The 19,225-nt window shown below is 40.9% G+C and overlaps 1 protein-coding gene across 1 annotated transcript in view; it reads left to right on the top strand.

Annotated features, from left to right (window-relative positions):
* Positions 1-19,225, top strand: part of KLHL29 (kelch like family member 29) — a 434,198-nt gene that overhangs the window by 371,624 nt on the left and 43,349 nt on the right. Inside the window, exon 9 of the mRNA XM_044445123.1 lies at positions 17,336-17,534. Within this exon, the coding sequence (XP_044301058.1) occupies positions 17,336-17,534 (199 nt within the window). The remainder of the gene's footprint in view (positions 1-17,335; positions 17,535-19,225) is intronic.

Genomic DNA, 19,225 nt, shown 5'->3' with positions numbered 1-19,225 from the left:
AACTGCCTCAAAATCCCTGCCTCCCACCTCCCACCAGTGCCTCCAGCTCTTTCTCCACTCCTGGAACAATATAACATTGGACTTGTGGGTCCTCTCCTTCACAGAGTTGGGCTACCAGATAGAATTCAAGACCTTCCGACCCCTCAGTACCATGAGATACACAGTTGCTCAGAGAAAGTCAACTCACTGTTGCAGAAGGGAACCAATGAGAGGGTCGCATAGCCAGAGACCTCGTTGAGCTTCTGTTCCAGATCCATATGGTGCAAAAAAAAAAAAAAAATGAATGGCATCTCCTGAATGACAACCTGCCTACCATTACCAAAATGCAGTGTGAAACTGTTTGAGGCTTTGAGTGTGGTCAGTGCCAGTTTTGAGGTTGAACAAGCCTGGCCACGGCTGCACATGCTCCAGAAGCCTCTGTACATCACTGGGTGTGGTGAATGTGTAGAGGAATCACAGCAGAGGAGTTGATACACAAAGGGTTTGCTGAATGCAGAAACGCACTTGAATGATGCTCATGCAGAGATCGCCTTCGCATATCAGCCTGCCAGTATGGTGCACTGGAATCCATGATGTGTTCTGATCCATGGGTTCTATCTTTGAAGTCTATTCTTTAAAAAACATCCTGTTCACATGCATTGTGTTGGGCTATTTCAAGACAGCTGTTATATATAACACAGCAACTAAGACCTGCTTGGAATAGATAAGCTAAGAGAAGGCAACCAGGTTTAGATGCTTTGTTTCTGGATCGCCAGGCAGGTTCATGTGACAACAGAAATGGTTAGTTATTAGTTAAAGGCATCATTTTAGATTGCATGAGAAGCAATAGGGAGCTGACAGAAATCTCCAGAAAAATAGTGTTTCCTGTTTATTCTTTAAGTTGGGCATGTTTATATAGAGAACTCTCCCATTGATAAGCTTGTTGAAGTAGGAAGGAGATTTGAGTGATAATTTATGTAAAGAGGTGTTAGCATTTGAAAAACAGCATTGGATTAACTGTGTTAGAATATACTGTGGGGTGAAGCTTTGCATCCAATTATATCATGTTTGCTGAGATCACAAAATGAAAAACAAAGAAAGGACACAGTAGTTTTTTTTTTCCAGAGTAGAACTACCTGCAGGCTCAGGGCCCAAACCAGCAGCCCTGTATCTACTTCTTTGTTTCACTACCTGAACTATTAGTTGTACTTCCATGCCCTGACATCATTACCATGTGTGTATTCCTACCTCACTGTAGCCCACCTGGACGTGGATAGCCTGGCTTGAGTTATCCATGGCTTTGAAAACCTTATTATCTCAAGCCTTTAAGTTTCCATTTTAATTCCTTTTGTTCCTGTGATTTTGTGTTTTTATACTTTTTGTATGTTTTATCGATTTATTTATACGCTTTTAATCAGGTTTTATTTTCCTTTGTAAGCTACTGGAGAACTGTATTACTAGGGCAGTGTTTTTAAAAATAAATACATTCAAGACTGCCTTGCTAAAATTCCTCTTGTCTGTCTCATTTACATGCATTACTACATTGGACTTTTTAAAATACGTAAAAAGTTAAAATGTCCATAAAATGGAATGGCTGCCTATAAAAGTATTAATAAACTTTCTAATGAAACTCTACCTGCCAGAAAACTCTGTCTATCCAGTAGGGTTGTAAAAAGGGCATGGTGAAGAGGAGGAGGTGGTTTACAGAACACCAAAGTAATTGATTAGAGATGAAAAACTAATTTGAATTTTCCAAAAACACCCCATGAACTGAAGTTGTGTGGCTTTGTAAAACAACGAATGAATTTGGCAATCTCATTAGAGAGAGTGGAAATTGAAGCAACACTGTTGTTGGGGTGCAACTTGACAATCGTCTAAGGAGCCCCCAGCTAATGAGAGGTTTACTGTCACACCACGGTAGCTTGCATTGTCCCATTCTTCTATGATTTTTTAAAAAGATAGCTTTTGTTCCTTTTCTCAAGGAAGAGTATGTAGCGGCTTGTGTCTCCCCTCTTGCACTGCTCACAGTTATGAAGTTATTAGAGCCTTGATTCACAGTGCTGCTAGTTTTCATAAAGTGGGCTCTTAACTTTTATCTCACCCCTCACTTTTCACTTCTTTCAAACACAGGTTTTATTTTAAATCTCAAGCTTGTGTACACTGTTTGTGCTAGCAAACACAAGCTGTTATGCGAAACTGCACCATTAGTTCCTTCATTGCAAGTTTCAGTGTGTCCAAAAACCTGGACTGTGGCAGCAACAAAAAGTTAAATGGTAGTCATGTTTGAAAATAGCACTCTTTTGAGTGTGTGTAAGCAATAAAAAGAATAGGCTGCACTGGAGAAGTTTGGAATGAATGGGCTGAATCTAATGTTACCAGTACTACCCAAATTCTGCAACACAAGGCACTTTAGATTGGCTGGTTTTCCACAGGTGTGGCTTATAGCAGTATACAAATTGAGATAACAGAAAGTGTGCATTGGCCACCATCTAGACACAGAAAGGCAAACCGTTTCCAGGGCTTCAAAAACCACATATTTCCATGGAACACTAGGCACAAAATATGGAGCTGCTGCAACCGTTCCATTTAGTCCTTATTCTCAGGAAACATTCTGTTTAAGGGACACTGAAGCATCATCATAATTTTCACTGATTGTCCATGATTTCATATTGGCTCTATTTAGCAACATTAGAGTTCTTTTTCTCTTGTATAGAAAAGAGAGGGGGTACTTTCCACTGTTTCCTTATATCTTGTTAATGTGGATTGCCCATGCAGGGGCAGTGTTTATATGCGTCAGTGCATGTGGGAAAGGTTGGAAATTGAAACAGCTGACTCTGTACTCTGTCCATAGCTTCTGAATGCAATATAGAATCATTTTATATTACTGGAGAGACATTTTATTATATAAAGTAACGGTAGACAAACAATACCATAAATAAGCACATTTTATGTTCTCGTTCCTAGCTGCCCTTTATAATGATAAAGGTTCTTTTGAAATGGTGGTTGTGGTGGGTTTTCAAACTTACCTTAGATGCATCGCACTGCCTTTGTATGAACTGTTTCCACACAGCATATAAAAGACTTAAGCATATCAGTAGGATCCAGTCACACAGCTTTTTTTGATGACTTGGGCTCTTCTACCTGGTGAAATATTAAGTCCATGGCTGAGATCTATCTTAATCAGTGCTGTCCATGTCTTTAGGTCCCTTTATCCCAGATGCATTTGTGGAAAGGCAGCATTCAAGCAGCTAATACTTTTGTCACGCTTATGTAGTTTCTTTAAGAATTTATTTAAAATAATTACTGTAGGAAGTATTCCATACTTTTATTTTTCAAACTGGTCTCTAACTGTAGTTGCAACTGCCACTGCATCCCATACAAGTCAATCAAGCATGGTTGATGCATCAAATGCTACTTTTGAGAAGCAATGGTTTAATAATAGGGTAGTTGTCTACTGTATGAATGCTCAAAGTATGTTAGCAAAAATCGTTTAAGTCTCCTTAAAACAACCAATGAAATTGCTGTATAAAATTATTCTAGAATACTATGTAGAACCAAATAGGGAAATGCATTGGTATAGTTTATTAACCACTACATCTGTAGGGGAAAGAGAAAACAACTGTTAACAAAAAACAGGTTATAACTAAAATAACACACCTGGCCCCCTTGCTAAGACCCTTAGGTACATGGTATAAAATTACCTAGCTTTGCCATTGATGGTTACAAAGCAGAGTTTTTAATCGTTGTGACTAGTACATTTGAAATAATATTTATTACAATCCTGCTGCCCAAAGAACCTAGGCTACTATTTTCTGGTATGGGAACAAAAGAAAAGCAAGAGTACTCTGCCTCTAAGTGTCCTCTAGTCTAATGTATCATTTACATAAGAAAAGGAGAAGAAAGTTCCATGGTCAGGCTGATGGAGTAACCTCAGCAAGCAGAAGTGGTTGTATTTTTCTGTTATTTAAGTACATTCATGTACCTCTTTTACTCACTGCAGGTTTCTTCTTTAACCAGCTCCATTCACTGCACTTTGGTATTTAAATTTTCTTCTCTCTTTTTATACCCCAGATAAATAAAATGTGATAAGGAAGTGGGAGCATCACCTTTGTCTCCCCAGTGCCTGTAATGTGTCTTTAGCTGATTTGCAGTGGCCATCAGAAAATGTCAAACTACAGATGACCTGCACAAGCTGTTCCTTGCCCAATTGGTTGCCTACAAGCCAAACACATCCTACCAAGCGTTGCAATCTGGCCTCCCAGGTGCTTGGCAAACGGCTACCTTTCCCTTTTCCAAGGCAAGCAGCAAAATCAAGCAATTTATCATTCCTGTGGTGGGCAGCCTTATATATTTCCTGGACTGGGTTCAGCTCAGAGGGGTCAAAGCTGTGCAGATAGCTTTGGCCTGATGGTCTGTTCCCTATTTTCAAAAACAGCAAAGTTATAAGGTTTAATTTTAAGGTATAGAAACTCATTTGTGTAGTGTGCAATTTGCAGCATAGGAAATTTAGGTTAGGGTTAAAAAAACAATGTATGTGATGTTAGAGGTCACAGTTAATTTTGTATGAATGAAAAGAATACAAAAATAAACCATTTTCTCCATCGATTCAGAAATATATGTCCATGCACTGCAATGGTTAGTGCCCGGAGATCAGAATAGCAGGAGAGCAGCTCCCTTTATAGAAATACAGTATTTAGTCAGCTGTGCTGCTGTTAAGTTGTTCATTTGAGCAGGTTGTGGTAGCTATGTCTAAAATTTATAGATAAAACTCCCTTCTGTCTCCTTAACCCCAGGTAAGGCAAACAAAACTTCATGCCAACTATTCATCTCATGCTGTTACAGAGTTTCAGGTTATGATGCCACTGAAAGTTGTTCTCCATTTCTCTATTTTGCAAAATCACAGGGGGGGCCAATGTATGGTAAATAAACAAGAAGTTGCATATATAACCGGAGAGCAGATCTTTTATTTCCACAATTGTACAGAAAAAGCTGATCTGGAATGGATGATAGGGTTATAGGGTCAACTGAGATGGTTCTTCTGATCACCAGCTAGCGTCAGAGCCAAGTTAAAAATCAGGCATACCTAGGTGCCTTCTCTATGGTCCCAGTTTTCATCTCTTGTCCATAAAAGAAAATCCTACAGCAAACTGTTCTGGTGGCCTAAAATATTTACCGTAGAATGCCATCTATTCATCAGTCCAAACTAGGATTAAGGACAGCTGCTCCCCACTTCCCACACTAAACCCACGCGTTGTCACTCCAGTATTTTCTGCAGCACAGGCATGTCAAGTCCGCCTTCTGTGAGGTTGTGGGTTACATTAAGCGATGGCTAGTTAGAGCTAAGGCTGTGGTGAGTTATAATATATCTTCAGGATGCTCAAGCAAGTTTGTTCCTGATGCTTTGGTAAGCATTTGGGGAGTTCAGGAGGAATCAGCGGGCCAGATGAACTGGTTTTGACTTGAAAAGGTTGAGCTTCATGAAATAGCTTCTCTGGTCTAGGGCTGACATTATGGCATATCCCTGCTTGATAGTCTCCAAGTAGTTGCTTCAAGACCTTCTGAGTGCTTGAGTGACTTTGAATGAATATCAGTTTATGTGCAGCAATCAGGGCCTGTTGCAGAATGTGTGGCACTACCCTAATAAACATGGTAGTGTTGTTGATTCCTAATTATCTCACTTTCTTTTGTTGCTGCACCTTTAATGTAATTATTGACTACAAATCTTCCTAGAGTAAGCTGAACACAACCTCATTTCATGCTAACATTGCTGCTTAAGATTTTTTTTAAGATCTTGTAAAATTGGAATAGATTTAAATCTCAGTTTGTAGGCATGGACAGAGATGTCTTTTAAATGTACAGTATAACAGTTTTCTTAATATCAGTGATGAAATATGTATATTCCTAGCATTGTTTAATTTTAGTTAAGCATCCCTAGTATTTTGCATAAATAACTGATAACATAAGACTGACTTCATACACATTTTATGCAATCTAGACTTTTATTTATTTTTTACTACTAGTTAACATTTACTTGGTCCTGCAGCACGCAAAGGTAATCTCGTATGAAATAATAGTACCATAGAAAAAGCGATGATATTTAAGACAATCGGGAAACATTTGACCTTTCTGGGCATTACTGCCAAAAGTGTCAAAAGCTTAATCGCTTTCCAGTATAATAATAAGCCATAGAAAATTTGATGCTGCAAAAAGTAAAGACTTTCTAAACCTGAGTGGAAGCAGAATAGGAGACCTAAATAAAGTACCTTTGGGCAGGGGTGAAATTGGAAAGCTAAGGACCAGAAGGTTGTAATTTTGGAATGTGACAATGAAAAGAGGCTTGGAATGATGCATATCTGGCTAAAGCTTTGTTGCTACAAATATTCAGTAATGACTTTTTAAGTAATCACAAGACCAGTAAGCAGGTTTAATTGGATCCATAGTATGTCAAATCTCATAAGGGCAACCAAGAAAACAGTAATAAAATGTATACAGTGGCTTCTTCCTCCTTAGGATGGGGATGTGAATGGAATGTGAGGAAGGCCCAGTATGACATTGCATTTATACCTCACCCTCCTTTCTGTTACAAGGAACTCAAGGTGGATTCCAAGGCCTTCTTCCTCTCCATATCATCCCCCCAATAACAATTCTGTAAAGCAGGTGAGACTGAGACTCTGTGACTGGCCCAAAGTCACCCAGTGAGCTTCATAGCTGGGTGGGGACTAGAACCCAGATCTCCTGAATCTCAGCCCAGCACTCTACCTGCTGAACCACACTGGTTCTCACTGGTAGTGACTGGATCCTTTATGTTCATGTATGTCCCTGTGATATTCCTGTCCCATTGTGGAAACAGATATTGGCAGAGAAGTATTTACTTATTTATTTATTTTATTTAAACAACTTATATGCCGCCCCATTGCATGAGCCCCGGGGCGGCTTACAATCATTATAATTGCATATACAATAAAAAAAATTCATACATAAATAAATACAAAAGATAAAATAAATACAATGAAATAAAATAGTGGATCCAGCCTGGTCAAATAAACCATTAACAATTAAAATAGCGTTTAAATAACAAGGTCTTGACCTGGCGCCGAAAAACAAATAAGGACGGCGCCAGGCGGACCTCTCTGGGGAGCGCATTCCATAGGTTGGGCACCACCGCAGAGAAAGCCTTCCTTAGAGTACTCACCCTCCGAATGTCCTTCATGGAGGGTTCCCAGAGGAGGGCCTCTGCCGCCGATCTCAGGGGGTGGGAGGGCATATATGGACGTAGGTGCTCCTTTAGGTAACCAGGGCTTTGTAGGTGATAACCAACACCTTGAATTGGGCCCGGACTTCAGTGGGGAGCCAGTGGAGCTGACGGAGGACTGGGGTTATATGAGAACAACACCCAGTCCCCGTCAGCAACCTGGCAGCTCTATTTTTTACCAATTGAAATATCCGGACCGTCTTCAAGGGCAGCCCCAAGTAGAGCGTGTTACAGAAGTCTAATCGGGAAGTGACCAATGCATGTGTCACTGTTGCCAGGCAGTCGTTCTCCAGGTAGGGACGCAGCTGATGGATCAGCTAAAGCTGAAGGAAGGCGCTCCTCGCCACCGCTGTCACTTGAGCTTCCAACGATAGTTCTGGGTTGAGGAGCACTCCCAAGCTGTGGACCCTGTCCTTAAGAGGGAGTGCAACCCCATTCAGGACAAGGTCAAAGTTCCCCATCCCAGACCCCGATCCACCTACCAACAGGACCTCCACCTTGTCTGGATTGAGCTTCAGTTTATTGGCTCTGATCCAGCCCATTACCTCGGCCAGGCAACGGTTCAGTACAGCCACTGCCTCACCTGGATTGGTAGAGAACAAGAGGTAGAGCTGCGTATCATCAGCGTACTGATGATTCCACAGTCCACACCTCCTAATGACCTCTCCCAGCGGTTTCATGTAGATGTTGAACAGCAAGGGGGACAAGATGGAACCCTGTGGAACTCCATGGCATAGATGCCATGGCGCAGAGCTATAGTCCCCCAGCACCACCTTCTGGAATCGGCCATTGAGATAGGAGCAGAACCACTGCAAAGCAGTGCCCCCAACTCCCAATCCCTCTAGCCTATCCAGAAGGATACCATGGTCGATGGTATCGAAAGCCACTGAGAGGTCTAGGAGAACCAACAGGGACGCACTCCCCCTGTCTTTCTCCCTGCACAGGTCATCATACAGGGTGACCAAGGCAGATTCAGTAGGACAGCATTCCCATTAAAGAAGGACTCCTTACAATACTCTCAGGGAGTTGGGCAGCTAGAAAAGTTATATGTATGCACACACACAATAAACATCCCAAAACCCCACAGATGACTGAAGGCCACAGCAGTTGCAGTTTCATGACTATTATGGCCTCATGCTATTTACCTCCTACTCAAGCTAGAGTCCGGGGTTGCCTCAATCTTTGCCATTTACAAGCTCTTTTTTGGTTCCTTGTATTAAAGTTGCAGCCTGTTCTTCACTAAGCTCTGGATGTACGTAGCTTTCTTCTCTCCATTGTGGGCAGAAAAGATTGAGCAAGTTAGATAACCAGTGTTCGGAGTAGGATGTGACATTTCGAAGCATGGCAAAAAGCATTTTTTTTCCTGCAGTCAGTCTACATTAACCTTCAGATAGTATCTAACATTTTAGTAGTGCAGCACAGCATAACTTAAGCATGCTCTAGAAACTGTAACTGGTGAGCATCTCATTATGGCAGTCAGTGCACTAAGCTGCCAGAGGGGTTTCCTTTTTATGACTTCCTGCTTCTGTGTGGTCAGAATTATCTCACTGACTTAGAAACACACACCACCGAATGGACCTTTTCCAGAGTTTAGTTGGTTTTTTTGTTGAAACTCCACAGTGTAGAATGTTCTTTAAAAATGCATTCATTTTGCTTTTCAGTGAAACCCAAGGTATATGTGTGCAGTAACCATAATGGTAAAGATGCTGTTAGGGGGGGAAATAAAGATAAAACAATATGGACTAGAGCAGTAATTGTCAACCCTTGGGTGAAATGCATATCCTTTAATAGTTGCAAACAGATTTCCTGGTTTATAATGCAGAGGGGGATACAAGGGAGGAAAGCAAGTAAAATGAAAAGACCCCTGTAATGATTTTAAAGTGATCTCTATGTGTTCCTTTAAATGTTGGTACATTTCAAAAGAGTAAGAAGGGATAAAAGAGGAGAATGAGTGAGGTGATTGGTTGGTGACTGAGAGTGTGGGGCAGAACTTGGAAGCGTGTGAGGAGAGAGAAAGAGATACTTTACAGTCTGTCAGCATTTCACAGCCAGAGTTGTGGTCATTCTGCAAACCTGCAGCATCTGAAGAGGTAGCCTTCTCTTTAGAATCTCATAGAGTGCTGTGAAAAGCATTTAAGATTCAAAGGGAAAAGGAAAGGCATAGACTACTTAGAGGACATATTAGGTGCTGGTGAGAGTCAGAACCAAATATTGTCAAGTATTATAAGGGTGTGTGAGAGAGAAGCTGACAGAAATCTGAGAGCAGAAGGGAAAGATCAAACTGAGACAAATAAAGTAAAGACTGGTCAAAATTACATTCAGAAGAAATTCATTTGAAAGTGAGGAGTGATTGAGAAGGGGAACAGTGAGATACTTCTCAGAGGTTATTATTATACACTTTTTTATTCACTAGGGAAATAAGTTACAGAATATCTTGAAACCAATATGCATCTTGTACAAATAAAGATTTATTTTGTTTATTGGTAACTCAGAGTCATAGGCTGTTTGATTATCAGTGTCATCCTCAGAACCACATAATCCAGCAAAAGAGCGTTATAGTTTGGGCACAATATTGAGGGAGAAGTTAATTAATGAGATTGAAATTAAATTCCTGGTGGCAGCAGTATATACTGAGAGAAAGAGAGGGAAATAACAAGCAAATTAAAAACACCATATGCACACAAATTATTGGAGAGTATTTGTGACAATCCTCTTTCCTTGCACCCCATCCTGAGCAGCATTCAAAGACAGAGGCTTTGATTCATGACTTCATACTCAGATGTCACAGACTCCTGACTAATGTCCAGCTCTTCAGCAGGACCACAGAGTTGGAAGGGACCACTGGGCCATCAAGTCCAACCCTCTGCTCAGTGCAGGAAACCAAGTTCAACTATCCCTCTCAGCTGGCTGTCCAGTTGCATCTTGAATGGCTCTAGTGTGGGAGAGCTCACTACTTCCCTAGGTCATTGGTTCCATTGTCGTACTGCTTTCACAGTCAGAAAAATTTTCCTGATACCTACCTGGAATCTAGTTTCCTGTAACTGGAGTCCATTATTCCATGTCCTGTACTCTGGGATGATCGAGAAGAGATCCTGGCCTTCCTCTTTGTGACATTCTTTCATGTACTTGTGCAGTGCTATCATATCTCACCTCAGTCTTCTCTTTTCAAGGCTACGTATTCGAAGTTCTTCATATTGGTCTCTGTGCATCACACATATGGGCTTCAGTGTCAGCACAAGGCTTAGGTCAGCAAGAAACTTCTACAGGTTAGCATCAGATGTAGGTGGGGGTACATCTTCCAGGACCTGGTTATCAGGGGAGGGGGGCCCAGCTCAGTCCCTCAGTTCCTTTTTAATCACACATTCTTTCATAGGGTGCAGAAGAACAAGAACACTCTCTACTCATGGGGCTTCGTTTCCAGTCCCTGGATCATCCTTGTTGCCCTTGTTTGAACCCTTTCCAGCTTGTCTGCATCTTTCTTAAACTGTGGTGCCCAGAACTGGTCACACTACTCCAGATGAGGCCTAACCAGTCCTGAGTAAAGGGGAACAAGTACTTCAAAGGATTTGGAAGTGATACTTCTATTAACACAGCCTAAAATAGCATCTGTCCTTTTTGTAGCCACATCACATTGTTGGCTCATAATCTACAACCATTCCAAGATCCTTCTTACTTGCAGTATTGCTGAGCCAAGTATTCCCCATCTTATAACATTGCATCTGGTTTCCTTTTCCCTCGTGCAGAACTTGACTTTTGTCCCTATTGAATTTCATCCTGTTGTTTTTAACCCAGCACTTCAGCCTATCAAGATCACTTTGAAACTTATTTCTGTCTTCTTGGGTATTAGTTATCACACCCAGTTTTGTGTCATTTGCATATTTGATAATCATGCCCTGCACTTCCTCATCCAAGTCATTAATGAAAATGTTGAAGAGCACTGGGCCCAGGACTGAACCCTGCAGTACTCCACTTGTGACTCTCCCCGGTCTGAGAAGGTGCTGTTGATGAGCACTCTCTGAGTCTGGTTCTGTAACCAGCAGAGGATCTACCTGTTCATTGTTTCATTGTTCCATCTAGCCCACTTTTAGTTAGTTTGCTACTCAGGCTGTCACAAGGCACTTTGCCAAAAGCTTTGCTAAAGTCAAGATAGGTTATGTTCACAGCACTCCCACAGTTCATCAGGAATGCTGTGAACACAGAAGGAATGTAGGGTGCAACCCATTCCTTGCCAACAGTCCATCTTCCAGGAAGTGCAACCCATGGTGCCAGAATCCAAATCTCATGTCAGCACCACCTTCATAGCCAGGCATTCACCTGGAGTATTTTTCCTTCTGTCTAATCCTCTTCTTTGAATGGAAGGATTGAAAAGAAAACTATCTGGGCCCCAAAGTTCTTGACATTACTCCCTAAATCTTCAAAGCCTGAAGTGATTTCTTTAAAGTTCCACTTGGCTTGTTTGTTCCCACATGGATGAGAAGGAAGGGATATGTGTCAGTGGGCTATGTGAGCCTTGGCAGTCTTTCAGTTACATCATGAATCTGTGTTCCATGGAGACAGCATGCCTGACAATCCACGGTTCTTCCTGACATACATGTTTCTTTTGCATGCAACAGGGAGTCTCCCTCACCTACCGCTCTTCTCTTCTTGTCCTTGCAAGCATTGGTATCATTGCTAATACTTCTTTGAGCTTTAGCCTCTTGTTCAGTGTTGCATGGGATGACTTGCAGTTCTTCCACAGCAGGCTGTCCCCCAGTCTCATGTTTTAACTGAAAGCGGTTCAGAAGTTCCACTACCTCCACCGATGCAGAATGTCTTCCAGTTTTTCTGCAGTAAACTATCCCCCTTTTCCAGGGAGTTTCCTCCTCATTTTCCCTTTCCTTAAGATTCTCTTCTGCCTCAACTTGCACTTCTTACTTTTCTACCGCTCTTAGCTGTTGCAGATGTACTGCTCTGTCTAAAAACTCTTCATATATTTCCCTGAGCGTGGACACTCGCTGCTCTAGTGCTCTCACCTTTTCCTCTAGCAGGGCTACTAGTTTACACTTGTAGCATGTGTAGTCCATGTTGACCTCAGGCAGGAAGACAAACCTGGAACAGACACTGCATGTCACCACTACTGTGGATTCTTCCCAGTCCATTTTTTCTGCCCCTTTTTGATTCTAGCTTGCTGGCCCTGTTGTATCAACCAGTGCTTTGTCCTGTCTTCCCTGGACGTTGAGAACAGTGTTCTACCAAAGAATGGGAGGCTGTTACAAGGAGGTCAACAAAGAGGGGAAAACACTTTGTCTCTGCCTGTCTTTGTCTCCTCTTCTACTATATCTTTGCCACCAAACTCCTGCTTGCTCTTCCTGGGAGCTACTTGTATCCCAGTCCCTAGACCAGCTGGGGCAGCTTCCTTTGATCTGCTCAGCTAGGAATCGGAAACCAGTACTAATTTAGTTTTGATCTTAATAAAGGCTAAACCAGAGGTGAGTGACATATGGTCATATGTAGCCCCCTGATCTCTTCTGCTGGGTCCTCCTTAAATTGCTGGTGCTGAATTTCTGGGGACACAGTTTTTCATGAAAACAAAGTGGATGCTCTTCATAAGCTGTGTTTGAAAGTGCAAATATGGATTTTTTGCTGCCACTGCAGAAGTCAGTGAAAAGTTACAAGCTTTTGATGAATCTTAGATTACTTCAAAAAGTACACATTGAATTTATAATCTAATACATACTTATTGCTATTGAAATCATACAACCGCTTGCTGGATTGCAGTGCGCAAAGCAATGCCAAGGAGCAAGTCCTTGGTTAGGCTGATTCCACAATGGTTTAAATGGAACTATGGTGACTGACCTTTTGAAGCTTTACATGTCAATACTCATAAAATGATAGTTCTTTCTTGCAAGTGTGTTGCTTGATTGCTTGAAGCACAGGCTTATCTCAAGTATATTGTACATTTTTTAAGAAATTGAAACCTTCTTGTACAATCCAAAATGAACTGCAAGCAGACATCTGAATATTTGCATCTCCCTAAATACACAGCCTTTACATGAATATAAATAACTAATGAAATGCATATTAAAATCTGTTGATTTCTTTAAAAATATTCATCCATACTAGAACCTATTGAAATGGGGTGGAGGTTATTTTGAAATCCTACCCTGTTGGAATTATACACAATGCTCTTTGCACTAGTTGTTCCATATTAATAAAAATATAGGAGGGAATAATAGAACTTAAATTAATCTCTAATCAGAAAGAAGAAAAGAAAGGTAAGGCTGCTGAAATGCTGACTGTGCTTACTCCAGGCTTCAGCAAAAAGAATAATACTAACAAGATATTTAATACAATCCTAGCTAACAAAGCTAGAGAGCTATCATAAGTCAAAATTGGAAAGCAATAAGCTATGGAATGCCTTGATCACTTCAATCTATTTGAATCAGCAAAGCCAAATGAAATCGGTTTTCAACTTTATTGCTGAAAGAAAACAGAACAAAACACAACCGAAACTTATTTTTCTTCAAAACCCCATTGCATTTCCAGGAACAGTGAGATTACACACATGCATACCTTTCTCTCTATGTCTCTGTCTGTCTCTCTCATTCTCTCTCTCATCTCTTGGTTTAAAAAAATGACATTTCATGTAGCCTAATTCCACCAATGCTGAGCCATTCTTAAGAATGACGAGGTCAGAGGGGCATTAGAAAGAATTGTTTGATCAGCTTCAAACAGTGCTGTTAGCCCCCCCCCCCTTTCTTTTTCTGATGAAGGCAAGCAGTGAGTTCTAATATTGATTTTCACAATGAGATACAAACTTACACAAAGAGGAGAGGGAAATGGAATGACTTTCCCCCACTAATTTAATTAAGGAAAGGCAGACAAGTTTTGGCTTCATTATGGCAGCATTTATTCCCGGACATTATTCGAGGCAGTGTGTGACCAGCAACATCCTGTTTGCTTGGTGCTGGAAGAGACTGAAAACTTTCTTTGTGGGAGGGTTTTCTACCACCTAGCTTTAAAAGGCTGTGGTAAGTCTATTCTTAAATCATTCCAGGAGCCATACAAATTAGGGAAATAGCAACATGTATCCAGTCTCATTTTTCTAGCCAAAGTGGTTGAGCATCCCAAGACTGAGCAGCTCCATGTCCTCTTTGATAATTTAGAGTATCTAGTCCAATATCAACCTAATTTATAGATTGGATTTGTGACTGACGCTGCCTTTACTGCCTTGTTTGTCAATATGAAAACTGGCCCTGTTGATACGCTTGGACCGCTCAACAAAATTGGTGGCATTGACCACAATACCCTTTGGAATCAGCAGTTTAAGTTAGAAATCAGAAATATTGTGCTTCAGTACTAATTTCCCTATTTGATGGGTTGATTTCAGAATGTAGGATAGGAGGGATAGCTTCAGAACTACAACAGAAAGGACCCATCTGTGCACAATAGCTCCCCAAGCATCTCTCTGAGGAGCAAGAAAAATATCAACAGATAGTTTGCCATGCATTGCCATATGTAGAGATGCAAAGATCTGGCTGGAATCAAGCTCTCTTGCACTCCAAAGACTACTCGCCAGACTTCTTTCCTGTGCCCAGCCCTGGCCAGAAAGCAAGCCAAGCTGAGATCAAGTCTGCAAATGTCTGGGAGCCCTAGAGGACTCTTTCTTTGTGCAAAGTTCACAAAACCTGGAAGTCATATGTGCAGAAGCAGAACAGAATTTGCACACTGATGGCAAGTACACACACATTTCTTAATGTGTATGACAGGTAGCTGGGAAGGGGATGGGTGGAACGCACTATAACTCTTAGTATGGATGGGGAACCTTTTTTTGACCAAAGGGCTTGATTGCATCTTGGAAAAACTCTTGGGAACCTGTGATCCAGTGCAGGCAGAGCCAAAGGCAAAAGTGGGCAAGACCGAAAAGTCAATCTCCCCTTCCCTCAAATATTTCATTGTTACCAGTTTATAGTACAAAGCATAATTACTCATGTTGAAGCACCCTCTGCATGTCTACTCAAGAAAGAATCAGGGATAAAGCTGCTAGAACAGATGGGGAATACTTATACGTCTTAGTGGGCCCCATGGACTGGAGGGTCCCTAACCCTGTGTTAGGAACATTCTCCCTTTTAATATCATTTTTACTAAAAGCCCGAACAAGCAAACCAGTAAAAAAACCCTGCTCATTATATGACCCTGAGAAATGGATTGAATTTCCTCCAGCCATATCTTCTGAGGTGAGTCCAAACTGATACCACTTCTTAAGAGTGTTTGCATCCATGTTCACATATGGCGCCAAGGCAAATCACATCCCTGCTCATGTTGTATAAGCTGATGGCATTTACATTGTTTAAACTACAGCTGCTGTATGCATAGAAAGTACCCTGTTTTGGCCTTTTCACTGAAATATTTTCTGCTACCAAAGATACATATATTTTTAATCTGTATGCTCAGCGGTTACATCAACTACTATGATAACACACCCAGTGAAGCTCTGGCTACATGTTTAGCTTCCTTCCTTGCCTCATTTCTCCTGTGGATCCTGTACACTTCATTGGTTAGAAATATAATAACTACACTTAAATTTCAGAGTTTTAATGTTGATGCAGCACTGAAACTTCTGGAATCTAAGTTTAATTGATATAATTAATTGATGTACTAACAGACACTAACATGTTGCCAAAGGCTGAGAAGAACCCCTTTTAAAAAATCCCTTGGTATTTCCATTTCTGCGTGTTTATTAAATGACAGGAGAGGGAGTTCTATAAAAAGACAACCATCTGCCTCTGTCTGAGCCCATTACATTAGTAGGCTTTTTACCTAGTTTTTGATTAGATTTTTGGAGCTCTGGAGATGGAGAGGTTAATGGCCTGAAAAGGAGGAATTCTGAAAGATTTTTGAATATATGTGATTGCTGGTATTGGTGGTGACAGCTCATAATCCACATAGTTACAGAACACTTCTTTCTAATAGGTTCAAGTTCTTAAGCGCTATCTAAAAAACTAGAATTATACATGTTTGGAGCATTCGGTATTGTGCTAATGTGCACTCTTTGCAAACCTTTCATCTTCAACTCTTAGCTGACTTCTTTCTTTCTGCAGTGAAGCCAGCCTCTCTCTAAGGGTGAGTAGTTAGCTGAGGAAGGAATTATGAATGATAATGAATGCTCACAGTTGCCTAAAGATCACAGGTGTTCATTTGGCAACTTTGAAGTCATTACAGAACATTTCTGTTCCCAGTGTATCAATGCATTGTCCTAGTGATATCCTTGAGTATACTTAATCACCTTTCCTCATGTCTACAAATCCACTCTTTCTGCCTTTCCTCTCTCTACTAGTGAATTCTCCAAATGTGCTATTTTGCTCTGAGGCACTCTGTGATATTTAGGAGAATGAACAGTTACAAAAATAAATCATTGCATAAGTTCTTCATTTTATAATGTGCAATTTGCTCTCGTGCTTTTGCTTTCTGTTAAGACTTGACTGATTGTGGATGTTCTCAGCTATTTAAATATCCTTTGCACTATAAAGTTTGTTTTATTTATGCAGAAAGATGGAATATCTGCATCGATCATTAGCTCCTGAAGTTTGACTTCTAGCAAAACCTGGAAAAACATATTTATTTTGCCAACGAACAAAATTCCATGGCTTTATCAAAACCAATTCCATTATTCAGCAATTCACCTTAGATGTTCTATAAACATAAACTTTTTTGACAATTCAAATGCTACCAGAATAGCTATTCATTTGAAACCAAGCAGCCAGTCTGAAATTTCAAAGTTAACTGAAGAAACTAGAAAAATTACAACAGGTCTCATTCAGCATAATTTTTCACCATCTCTTTTTAGCTTGAAACATTTGTGTATATGAATGTAGAACAAGAGCTTCTATATCTAGGAGCTTAGGTATATATTTTGAAAGGCTGCTTTGATTTCATCTGAACTATAACTTTCTTTTGAGAAGAGCAAGCAGAGCAACAAAAATTATTCTGATTTTGTTATGGAAATTGTTCGTGGGCTCAGTTTCATTGTAATATTGTCCCAAGAAAAACAGAAAAGAGTAAAGAAATGCAGAACCTCTAAAGAATCCCCAGTTGTTTAAGGCAGTCGCCAATGTTGTTTTGCAGTACGCTGCTGAGTTGCTGGCAGTGGTCCGCCTACCCTTCATCCATCCCAGTTATCTGCTAAACGTTGTTGACAATGAGGAGTTGATAAAGTCTTCAGAGGCCTGCCGGGATCTAGTGAATGAAGCAAAGCGTTATCACATGCTGCCGCATGCCCGACAAGAGATGCAGACTCCAAGAACCCGGCCCAGGCTATCAGCAGGTAAAGCACAACTCACTTCAGAGCTGAAACTCTGGGATCTATCATTTTTCTGCAGCTGCTGATGGGATGGTTCAGGCTGTTTACTGTCTGCATACGAATGCAAGATTAAATGGCTTCCTTTTCACTTCTCAGTGGCACTTCCAAGATATGGTCAGAGCAGCCAATTGGGCAATCAGGTACCCTGCAGTTCTGCTGCAGGTTCTGACACTGATTCTCCCTGTGACAAAGGTATTTGGAGAGAGAGTGTTTGTCCCCACCAATCAGGGGCTGAGTCCCGATCAGCTGGTTTTCTTTCACCACTTCAGTGAGTGAAAGGAATTCAGAATAATTCCACACAGTCAGGAGGTGAAACTACTTTATATGTAGTTTTTTACATGTTAAGAATTGGTCTGGAATCGTGTTGAAATTCATTCTCAACTGGAACATGTCAATTTTGCCTTTCCTAATATTGTTCTACTGTACAGTTTATTAAAAATGAGATCAAGATACTTGAATTTAAATAAGCTTTTCCTGATTGGAAGACCAAGCATGCTTTTATCAGAACAATGGCTATATTTTAAATATTTTTATCTTTTCCTTTTTTACAGTTTTATCATTGTCTACTGCTCAGTAATTTTTCCATGTGGACCATCCTAGAAATATTATGAGATAATTAATTAATCAGTGTGCCTGATTTGCACACGTGTAATATATAGACTGAGCCTGTGCATGTTTATTCGGAAGTAAGCCCCAATAAATTTGGGAAGACTTCCATATAAGTACACATAGGACTGAAATCCAAAACATTCATAAGACCAGTCCTACTTTTCTGGGAGACTGAAGTATCAGCCTCAGAGAGCAGCTGCTAGTAGGCATTAGCCCCCGTTACATAGGAGCTTCCCATGTTCTGGGACAATCTATCCCCTTGTTGCTGGCCTAAGCTCTGTCTGGCCTTGGCCGAACTTGCCACCTTCTCCCAGTATGTCACAAATAATGCTGCTGGGAAAGGCCCTGTCTGGGCAAGCAAGGAGGGGGCCGGGCAGGGCCACACACTCCACCAGACAGGGATTGCTCTACTGATGGGATAGCACCACAGCTGCAACAGTAGCATTTGTTCTGAGGGGAAGGTAGGCAAATGCCTTGCAGCAGGGAACAGGGGCTAGCATGGTGTCGGAAGACTGGCGTGTCATGCCCTGCTCCCTTTGAGCTAGCTTGCTGCCCTTCAGTGCCCTGGAAGATGCTGTCACATGGACACGTTGGAGTAAGTTTTAGCTGCTAATTCAGTTGACTTCTTTACAGGGAACTGATGTTGTACTGTTGAATTCACGTAACACTAAATAGAAAAATACTAGAGGAGGTACAAAATTCAACCTGCAACAGTTTTTAAAAGTAGAATAAAGCAGTAACAATCTCATACTAAATAAAAGCAATTGACATAGCTGGATCAAACCACAATGGAAACATGAGCAGGTACAGCCAAAGCATGTGCCTAAAATATAAAACTGTCAGTGCCAGTGCCTCACTGATATTAATGGAGAGCAAGTTCCTAGCATTGGGTGGGAATATCTTGTCCCTCTCCATTAATATTATAAAGGTCATATTTTGAGTTTTTCTTTTTAGTTAGGCACTAACACTCAGGTTTTTCACTAGGCATTTTAGATATCATTTTAAAACAGGTTTCTACTTTTATTATTCTTCTGTGTTTACCATTG

This window comes from Varanus komodoensis, unplaced genomic scaffold (assembly GCF_004798865.1).
Source record: "Varanus komodoensis strain SLA01 unplaced genomic scaffold, ASM479886v1 scaffold47, whole genome shotgun sequence".
Classification (NCBI taxonomy): domain Eukaryota; kingdom Metazoa; phylum Chordata; class Lepidosauria; order Squamata; family Varanidae; genus Varanus; species Varanus komodoensis.
Note: the sequence above shows the minus strand (reverse complement) of the source record. Positions and strands in the feature narration are given on the sequence as shown.